General features: G+C 36.3%; 1 protein-coding gene across 1 annotated transcript; it reads right to left on the bottom strand.

Annotated features, from left to right (window-relative positions):
* Positions 1-1145: 1145 nt before the first annotated feature.
* On the bottom strand, positions 1146-10395 carry si:ch211-112c15.8 (tumor necrosis factor receptor superfamily member 1A). Its single transcript, XM_061057231.1, has 10 exons — positions 10140-10395; positions 8616-8712; positions 8402-8527; positions 7955-8083; positions 7764-7803; positions 6319-6437; positions 5956-6134; positions 4407-4454; positions 4104-4284; positions 1146-1918 (listed from the first exon to the last, which is right to left on the bottom strand). Exons 1-10 carry the CDS (start codon positions 10146-10148, stop codon positions 1572-1574), a joined length of 1275 nt encoding a protein of 424 aa, XP_060913214.1. The 5' UTR covers positions 10149-10395; the 3' UTR covers positions 1146-1571.
* Between the last annotated feature and the right edge of the window lie 451 nt (positions 10396-10846).

Genomic DNA, 10846 nt, shown 5'->3' with positions numbered 1-10846 from the left:
TCTAGATCACGCTTATTTCGAGTAAATTTACATGCAGTGTGAAGATACGAGCATAATAAAGATTGCTAGCATTAGCATGCTAACACAACAATGCACCGCAAGTTGTTTTGGTTTCATGCTGGTGCTCAAGGGCGACATCTGCTGGATCAAAAAATCACATATAAAGCCTTTAAGGAAAGAAAACAAATGGACCGCGATAAGCTAAATTTCAAATGTTGAATTCAACTAGGCCTACATTCAAATTCAATCTTGAAACTGCAGTTGAAATTGGCTCCTAAACGAAACCTATGCATGTCAACAAACTGAAAATATGACTCGGAAAACTCAGAAAGCCTCACAGACAGTGGGACTCGGGTGTTACACCCATTGTAGACAGTCATGACTCACAGAGTTATTTTCATATACTTGATTTCTATTATATTTAAGTGTGAAAAATCGCATATAAAGCCTTTAAGCTCAGTGATAAAGTATGCAAGCACCCATGAGCATTATGAAAAAATGATACCAGTAACAAAATATATATACAGGCCTACACCAACAAATATGTGTCTGGGCCTGTAGCCAAAAACTACAGATATATTCATATGAAAATATACATTTATGGGCTCCAATAAATGGAGTGTCCTACTACTTTTCTGGTTGTTACTGAATTAACATAAAAAACCCCCCTCTACCCAACTGCAGTAAATCATCAGCCTGGATGTGTGGTTAGGAAAAACCTAACCTGCTGCACACCGACACCATTTGTTTGCAGGAAATTGAAAGTCTGACGTCCTGTGGGGATTTCAGTTTTCTAACCTTTCAAGGGTGTGCAGTAGAAATGTGGTGGCTAAAACTGAAACAGACTTTCATCTGAAATGAGGTGAAGGAGAACACCTAGATGTCAACTGAATTTTTTCCCCTTGTAAGTTACAGGATTGAGAGCAGAGTTACAGAAACAGGATGTAATGTTCTTCTTGAAATTAACCTACCATAAAGCTCAAGTTCAAAAAATAAATAAAATTAAGCTACCACTGTTGTTGTTGTTGTTGTTGTTGTTGTTGTTGTTCATGATGATGTTGTTGATGTTATCAAATGCATTTGAGAATGCCACTTAATTATTCAAGCTCCTATTCTGCAGCTATCTCTGGAATACAACAAATCCGTTATTTTCGTATGAACATGGTGCATTTTGCAAGTTTATTCAGATACAAATAAATCTCAACCCCAAAAAACACAAAGAAAGGAGATATTTGGATTAAGTTAATGCATGCTATTTAGCCATTACAAGAAGTATGAAAACATAAAAAATGCCTGTTCCTGCTGAGCCTGTCATGATCACAACAGGTCTTCATAATGCCTAATATTAGCTCTTAGCTAGATTGTAAAATACATCTTATTCACTAAGAATGGATCATTATTGAAGTTTTCTGCGGTTGAACAATGTATTGGATACAGTCTGTAATGTCCTCTCCAGGAACTGGACTTTTCTACTCTACAGGTGTCAAAGGTTTAAGCACTGATGATCTGATTTAATGATAGTGGTATTTTTACACTGCAGATGCAACTTCCGGTTTCCTGCATTGCCCCATTCAAACCATGTTGTGTGTAATTTCCACTTGCTGCGACCACCTCAAATGCAGCTTCTCCAGGCTTTCCTGCAGCAGCTGTGCACAGCCTGATAAATCCATATGATGCAAGGCAGAGAAGACATCTTTCAAGCTTGCTGAGGAACGCTGGCTCCATAGCCTCAGCATCTGGTACTGCCTCTCTTTGGAGCCTAGACCCAAACCAGCCTCCAGCTCCACCCGCTCCAGCTGCTGGTCAGCCACCGAGAGCAAACGCAAGAATTCCTTCCATCTACGCAAGGGCACCTCCTTGATAATGGCATACAGGACGATGGCGGGCCAGTGCTCTGAATGATCATATTGTCCGCCAGCTGTACAGAGAGAATCACAGGCACTAGAGGTGAACAACCTGCATTAGTGTGCAGTGTATCTAGTGTGCTTCTGCATAAAAAACTACTTCCCTTTAATTATTATTATTATTTTTTGTAATCTTGCAAGTTTACCTTATTCAACGCACAGCTCCATCTTGCTGAATGTTTTGTGTTTTTTGGCAAACTAAAAACCCAGTTCAAGCTAAACTAAAGGTCATCAAGATACAGAAACTGTGAAGAGGCATTTTAGCAGACCATGTCAGAAAATGGGGCATGTGTTGACTGCATTCATTGTGAAAAGGTTCACATGGTCCAAAAGGATTAGTTTGGGTGATATATTCTGTTTTCTTGACTGTAGACAAATGTCATCAAAGTACTAAAAAGCCCAGCCTGATATATCTTATTCCACTGTGCCATAAACCTCCAGGTTTTCATTAGTCATATGTCACTTATTCATTATCACTACGCCCTACTGTTTGAGTAACATTTGGCTATAGGACAAAACACAGCCTTTTAAAAAATAAAACACACTTTTTAGGGTTTGACTAACTGTTGCAGCACTGCTACCAGTAAAATTATTTTTGATTCCTGGATGCGTTTTCTATATTTATTTGTGAAACAAAATCATAAATAGGGATCAAAACCTATAGTAAAAGATCTAACAGCCATGCGGTCAAGTCACTCTACAAAATGATACACAGCAACACAAAAGGACAACAACAGCACACAGATATAATAAGTATCATAAATGGCTTTGTCATCCTTTCACATGGAATATTCCAAAAATGAGATCTAAATGTATGTACTGTCAGTCATTGATTTCAATGTAATTCACACATGACGGTAGAGGATGCAAAGTATTACAGTTAAGTTATATGCAATCTTATCTGATTTCCATTTACGCAAAGGCCGACTAGCTGACTGATGCACGAGTGTGGGCGTTACAGCTGATCAGTGATAACTTACATGCTGAACAGGCATAGATGAAAAGGCTGAAGCCCAAGATAAAGCACCACAAAAAGTGTAACTTTGACATTCTGTTTATTTTTTTCCCTCAACATTTGACATTAGCAGCATGATGTCTGATTATACTGTAATTAAATTCAGGTGATGGTTTGATAGAACTTTTTAACATTTTGGTAACAAACTATGCTCTAATGCTGATAATGGGCTTTAGTTTTAAGTCATTGCTCTCACATTGAAGATGAATGTTTTTGTTATTTATCAATTCAACTTTTATTTTATTAATTTAAAATAAACACAAGGTACTTGTGTTCTAATGAAAGGATAAGCGAATAGTGAAGAAACCCCTCCTCCTAATTATGGCCCTATGCCCTACTGAAAAGTTATATAACCTACCTTGTGGCCCTTAGATGCCACCACAACCAAAACAGCAATGCAACCAAAACAGACCCTGGCTCTGTTTATGTAAGCAAGCCAGGTTGTGACAACGCCGATACTACCTACCCTACCTTACCACATGAGCAATAAGTAGATAGATAATATGTAATTCATAGTTTTTTTATTTTTTATTTATAGTCTTGAATAAATAGAAACATGACTCTATTGGCACTCACAACTCAACCTAGGGTGTTTTGTCCAATTAATCCAAAATTCACTGTGTGTTTTTGATAAATATACGGTGGCCCTGAAGTGCAAAGCACAATGAAAAATCACAAAACACAAAAACAAATTTAAAAAACACTACAAATAAGAAAACATGCTGTTGTTGCCATTTGTTGTTGTGTTTTCTTATTTGCTGTTGTGTTTTGTGACTTGTTGTGTTTTCTGATTGATCATTGTGCTTTGCACTTCAGGGCCACCGTAAATATGAGTCTCATTTCACCACAGTATTGAGAGTGAAATTAAAAAAAAAAAAACAGTTCTGATTCAAGTACAGACAAATGCTGATATGCCATATCATGATAAATTTGTTTTATACAAAAATGCAATACAAGCTGAAAAAAATGAGTCAACTCCAAACAGTTGCTTCTTTCATCCATATTCTACTGAACTCTTAGGGCCAAATATTTGTAACCATATATGTTCACATTTATGTGTTATCAATCAAATGCACCAGTGAGGAGCAGGGACGTCAAACATCAGAATAAATTGAAGCAATTCCAAACAGTTCACTTATTTACATGCTGTTTATTGTTGCCTGACATCAAGTAGTGAAACCTACCTTTGTGTTCAGTGGCTGGCAGTAGAGGACAGTCGTGGGTTGGTGTGGGATGTTCTTGTGTGGCCAGCACCTGTTTTGGAATCATTCTGGGAGTTTCCTCAGACATATTTAATGCCTGAGAAGGACAAACAACAAAGAGACGTAAAGATCGATTGAAGATTGAAGTGTCAAAGCGGGGTAAAATTCATCAGTCTTTCTGACACACAACTATATCATCTAGATAATTCATCACAACTCTAAAAAAAACTGATCAATTGATTAACTTTCCTCAAATTGACCTTCCATGTCTCCTTTTATTCAAACATTCATCTGTCTGGCCTTCGACAGGACATCAACAATCTTGAGCTCTATCTGAGCAGAACACAAAATTTTAAAAAGTTTAGCGCTTACCAGTGTGGTTGGGCTACTGCCTTGATGACTGCTTTGTTCTGGTAGGAGGAAAGCAGATGTTATCTATAAGCTTCCGTCTGAACACATTTTCGAGTGAGAAGCACACTTTGACAAAAAAAAGCAAATACATTGCTGAGAAAAAAAAACATTTTAAACCTGAAATCTTTAATGTACAGGGATAGAAAGACTACAGACGTATTGAGACCAAAATGAAAAAGTATTAATTTTAGACGTTTAGGTGTATCATAAAAAGTGAATTACTTCTACAGTTGGATAGTTTAATTTATAACAATATATATCTTAACAGGCTGACCATATATGCTGTATTTTAAAGATATATTTAAAGTAACTTGGTACTTATAGTAATCCAATTAAAAAAACAGTAACAAAAAGTATATTTATACCTCTGAAAGTGAAGAAGAGGTATGAGTTGCATAAAATCAAAGTACTCAAGTATGAATCAAGTACAACAACTGTACTTAAAGTTATACTTCACCCATTTGCATTAATCTTTGTATCATTAGAAACCTGGTAGTATTTTTGAATGGTCGTGCATCCCGCCCTCATTTTCCCCTGAGATGGGAAATCTTTGTATTTCTAAGTCTGAAAAGGAGCTTCCAGTGACGCAAAATGACGATTTTTGCGTCACTGGAAGCTGTTGCGGTTAGCGGGGTGAAACTACAACGCTAGTTCCTCATATTTTCGACCACTGAAACTACAGACCAAACACAGATCAGTGGGAACTCACTCCCAGAATCGAAACTTAACGTCCGCCATATTGCTTGGAAGCTATGCTAACAGGCTCTATGGAGAAAGTTGATAATGGCGAAAAAATATACATATAGTGGTGAGACGGCTGCTGCGACAGGCCGGTCTTGTGTTTTGGCTGAAACCGTCTCGCGGCTATATTGCTATATTGCCGCCGCTGCCAGCTCAGCAGCCGGGACATAAGGCCTGGCCGGCTCGAGCTGGGGTGGACTGGTAGTGTCGGTGCTCTCACTGTTTGCCTATGAACACAGACATAGAGTCTGTTTTCTGACAGGAATTTCTAAGATCAATTCTGGAAGAAATCTCTGAATCAGTTGAGGAAATGGCCTTATGTGTTGAAGTAAATATGTCTGTAAATGTTTTTATTACTATATTTCTACTGCTATATTGTATATTTTGGAGAAACTGTAACGATCGAATTTCCCTCTGGGATTAATAAAGTATTTCTGATTCTGAACTAGAAGACCTTAGTGGGAGTGGCCTGCGGTGCTGTGCATTCTGGATTTGGTGTCTTTCATCCACATGAGCCAAAAAGACACTTTCTGCCTTTTCACGGCCAAGAAGGCACCAACTTCTAAATTTATTTCACATTTCTACATATATGACCCAATGTCAATACAGATTCATGTTTCAACGGGTGAAGTATCCCTTTAAGTACAATGTATGAGTGCATGTGCTGAGTTAAATTTCATGCTAAGTTACCGTTGAATTTTGGTTCCTCGACAGGCAGCTCCAGGTCTTTCTTTGCACTCCAAAACGGACAACTGGCATGGTCTCTTAGTGGGTTCTTGTTGAGGAGAAGGAGCCAGGAAAGTACCAGAAAAGTCACAACAGAAACTCCCACCAGAAACAGCCAGTACAATTGTTTCAGTGCTGTGGAAACAAAGAAACACATTGAAATCAATCTAAAAGCGAGAAGAAACAATCAGGGTCTGTTAAATATGCACTGTTGTAAGTTTAAAGGCTTTTAAGCCATATAATAATAAGACAACAGGATAGTATGTGTATTTGTTAAATTACTTATTTTATACTTATATAAAATATATTTAGAACTAACAGTGATCTGGAGTTGGATTCATTGCAGTGGTTGGAGCTTTAGTTCTTCTAGATGTAGCGCTCATAGATGTAGTTGTAGTTGTAGGTAGATTCATCAAGGTAGTTATAGCTGAAGTTGTGCTGAAAAAAAGATAAACTTATATAAATAACACCAGAAGCATATTTTACCTTACACTAAAGGATAGTTTCCAATTTTTTAAAGTCTTATTACAAATAATCTAGTCCATCTTTGAACACTGAGTCAGTTCTTCCTTGTTGTAATATTCAAATAAGTAATTAAACGATCCCTTTCTACTGTGATTTCAATGAAAGCAATGGATTACTAAACTAAAACACCTCATGGCATGTAAAAGATTACATTCAAAGTTTGTCAGAGACTAAATTTAAGTTTTTTTTAATAAAATAAAACTTTACGTTTTATTGTAGAGTGTCCCTTTGCAGTGATGTGTCAGAGATAAAGGATGAAAACAAAAGAGAAAAAATTGTAATAAAAGTCAGATTTTTGAAGACACTTACTGGATTTCTTTACCTTGGATAGCTCAGGCTGAATATCATTTCAGATACTTATTTAAATATGTTTGTGTACACTTTTTTCACATTTACATCTAAAACCAATCTTGAGGTTACTTGTTTAAATAAATAAAAAACACCACAGGGCTTGATAATAATTTGGACAATAAACTGAGGGGGAGGAAATTAGTTTCAAAACGCTATATTTTGCTGTCCCTCTAAAAAACAACAGCTAATTCCCTCTCACATTTGTGCTCACATGGCTGTGGTGAGGCAGGAACACTGATCCATGTATTGTGGTTTTGCCCTTCTGTAAGGAGTTTTTGGAATGAGGTGATCTCAAATTTGTCTTTTATTCTGAGAGTGATAATACCTTTCTGTCCACTGGTATATACTGTATATACTGTATCATAATTCTATGAGACTTACAGTATACTCCAAAGTTGTGTACCCATACTTTTGTGGGATTCAGGAAGGAAATCAGGCTAAATCCTATATATACACACACTTACAACCCTTTAGTCACAAAGAGACCCTCAAAGTCTTCACAAACCCGAGACTTTTAACATCCACAGCCTCATAGCCACAAAGCACAAAGTAGGTAATGCAGGGCCTCAGTAAAAACCACAAGTAGTCTACTCAGTGTCTTACACAAAAGTTTAAAAAAAAAAATTCTTAACTTAATCCTGATAAAAGTATCCTACAAGTGATATTTTTTCTCAGTTGATGGAAATGTTGTTAATTATCAACAGTCAACAGCGTATCCAAGAAGGAAGCATGTATAATAGATTAAGTTTCATAGAAAGGGTAAATATAGCAACATAGAAATGTAAAGAACATAGACTGATAACAGTTGATTGATATTAATGGTTAATTGGAAAATTATAATTATAATTAACATATCTAGGTTTTCCTCTGTCAAAATGTATCTCCTACCTCTGACACTTCCTTTTGCAGTCACGTTGATCAGCAGACTCTGAAAAATATTTGTGTGATTGTGAGAATTTAAAAAAATGTATGGCTTACTTTTGAGTGTGTTTATACTAAAATACACTAGCTAGATTATATACCAATGTGGCAGGTGAACATGCTTAAGCAAGGCTTCCACTTTCTTTGAATTCACTTACCTTCACATTGTTTATCTGGGCATGGCCTGCAATTCTTAAAGACACGTTCACCTAAATAGTAATGTCTTTCTGGACAGTCACATATATCATCACTCTTATAGGTACAGGGCTTTATTGTCACCTCCAGATCTGGGGAAAACCAAATAAACAGTGTTTCTTTCACAATACAAAAAAAAAATTGTCATTGGGTCTAAAAATAACCAAAACAAAATTTGGCTAATTAACTACTTCTAATACCATCAGTAAGTCTGAAAAGAATGACAATTTGATCATTAAAGAGCTGTGTGCTAACTGCCACAAATAGCATCAGAAGTGTATTTTAATAACCAGAAAATGTAATCCAACCATGGTCATTGCCAAAATTAAAATTAAAAAGATTAAACAATATATGAGAAGCTCAGAGCTAAGTTTTCTTTTACCCAAAGTGATTAATGATAATATACTTACAATCACATCCCTTACAAGTTTCACAGTCTTTCATAGAGTTGTTTTTATCTGTGAATGTCCCATCACCACATTTTCTACATCTGTGCTCTTTTACTGGATCCTCACAGCCAGCACTTTTATAATATCCTGGGAGCAGAATAAAAAAAGGGAATGAGTAAAAACGTGATAACTTCCCTATAATTCTGTTACACGAAGCTTTGTCAGTATGACTTACCAGGTGGACAAATTGCATGACATGAACTGTTGGTTTGTTGTGTCAAATTGGCATAACTCAGTCCAGTTGATAGGAAGGCAAGTATCAGGAGGATAATCTGTAAAAAGATGAGGATTTATAATCAAAATCAGAATTTGAATCAGAAATACTTTAATGAGATTAGACATTAGGGAGAGAGAAACATATAGCCTAATAGAAATAGGAATTAAATATAAATATAAAACATAGGTAAACAACAATAAAATGAATAAGAAACATAATGCAACACGTGATACTTTGACACAATAGCTGCCATTACAAAAGGAAACTGTGGCTTGTGCTACTTATCAAGGCATTTCATGGGCTTATAAACAAGCGGCAACTTTTAGTCTTGAAAAGTTAAGCCAATGCAGAAGTGCAAAATCCTGCAGTTTGTCTAGTGTCTGCTTGAGGCTGGCTCCAGGAACACCGGAAGTCACATACACATAAATGTCAAAAAAGCCTTTTTTACAGCATAAATTAACATGTACACAGCCTGGTACAAAAAAACGAAATGGTCTGATTGGTTATTGTCATCACTGCCACACACTGTACGGTGGGGTTCATTTTTTTTTGCTCCGTTTTTATTTTGAAAACTATACATATTATCCATAGTTAGATGCGTAGCTGACTTGATTGACAGGTGGAGTTTGTTGTAAAGCAGTCTGAACCGAAAAAGCATTACTGATTCATTTTAATTAGGAGTAAACAAGACCCATTGCTAACAGATCTTTGATATTTGTATGGTCTAGGACAGTTGTTTTCAACTGGTCAAGTCTAAGGACCCACCACTAACTCCTTCATGAAAATCATGACCGAAATTTCTGATATCAGATTGATTGAATGAAAAATAGTGCAATTTGGACATCAAATGGTACAAAACATATGACGGAACAAAGAGAAGGAACAAAACCAACATGTTTGAAGAGTGTTTCATAGACTTTTTACACTTTTTTTTTTCCAGCCAAATGTTCGCGACCCACTTTTGGGTCCCAACCCACCAGTTGAGAACCACTGGTCTAGGAAAAGAGATGCAACTGCATGGATTCTCTCTTTTCAACTACATACATGTTTCGGCAATGGGTCATCACATATTCTGGTCATTGATAAACCTAATTTTGTAAATGTTAAACAACATCAAACATTAATGCATTTAACATAACAAATGATCCACAACTGTTTTGATAATCACAGACTTTGTGGGCACCTTCTTCCATACACTAAACATTTTACAGCCCAAATGATTAACCATGAAAAGGCCTCCTATCATAACCAGGGTTGTATTCTTTTTTGAAGAATTGATGTAAAGCAACATGTTTAGCCATTGTTCTTATATCGTGTTTATCTCTCACACAGCATTCAGAAAATGATAAGATATAAAAAAAATGTGTCACTTATTATGTCATTGTAACATCAATATTGTTACAAAAAAAAAAAAAATGTACTCACAATTTAAGTAAAACTGTTAAGCTGATCCATAAACAATACCTCAATTAAATGACTTACCTCGTCCATGTTGGCAGATTAGACTGTGTGGAAACTAGACACGTGTTAGTTGCACAGACAACAGATCACGAAAATATGTCCCCAGATGAAAACATCACTGCATTAAAAAGTAACAGGAAACTCTCGGACTTTAAGTCATCTGAAGATTTCCTAACAAAGCTGAGTCAAAAAAAAGCATTAAAGGAAGCCTGTGAGACTACCAGTCTGTGTGTGTGTATGTGTTTGAGTCTTCACAGAAACAGGAAACACACTGAGATCACCAAACTCAACCCCCATCACACACACACAAACACACACACAACTTTAGATGACAGCGTCACCGCATGGGTTCCTCTGTTCCAATAATTCCATTTCACCTCTGTGATGATGACGACGATGATGATGATGATTCAGACACAAGAGATAGGGACAGACAGGAACCGAAAAAGGAGTAAGATTTGGGTGGAGTTTGTTGACAGAGTGCAACATATAAAGCACATTAATGGCTTCAGACTAACTCTATATTCTTGAGGAAAGCAAAGGACACAACCAAGGCTACAAGTTTAAATTGTATTTAATTCATGAACTACAAGAAAATCCTACCTTGAAAGTGGACTTAACCAACCTATTTGTGCATTTAAAACATACAAAAGCAATATACAATTTATATGTATTATTACAATTTATAAAACAGGGTGAGTTAGAAATGAGTACTTTTGTGTAAATGG

This window comes from Labrus mixtus, chromosome 15, assembly GCF_963584025.1.
Source record: "Labrus mixtus chromosome 15, fLabMix1.1, whole genome shotgun sequence".
Classification (NCBI taxonomy): Eukaryota; Metazoa; Chordata; class Actinopteri; order Labriformes; family Labridae; genus Labrus; species Labrus mixtus.
This window is presented reverse-complemented; position numbering and strand designations above follow the sequence as displayed.

Bases quoted from the DNA above. Each gene is read 5' to 3' on its own strand.
- si:ch211-112c15.8 (XM_061057231.1), bottom strand. The intron at 8,084-8,401 runs GTAAGTATATTA...GGTTTTCCCCAG, and splicing joins AACTTGTAAGGGATGTGATT to ATCTGGAGGTGACAATAAAG. The intron at 4,455-5,955 runs GCATGAAATTTA...TGTTCTGCTCAG, and splicing joins CAAAATTCAACGGTAACTTA to ATAGAGCTCAAGATTGTTGA.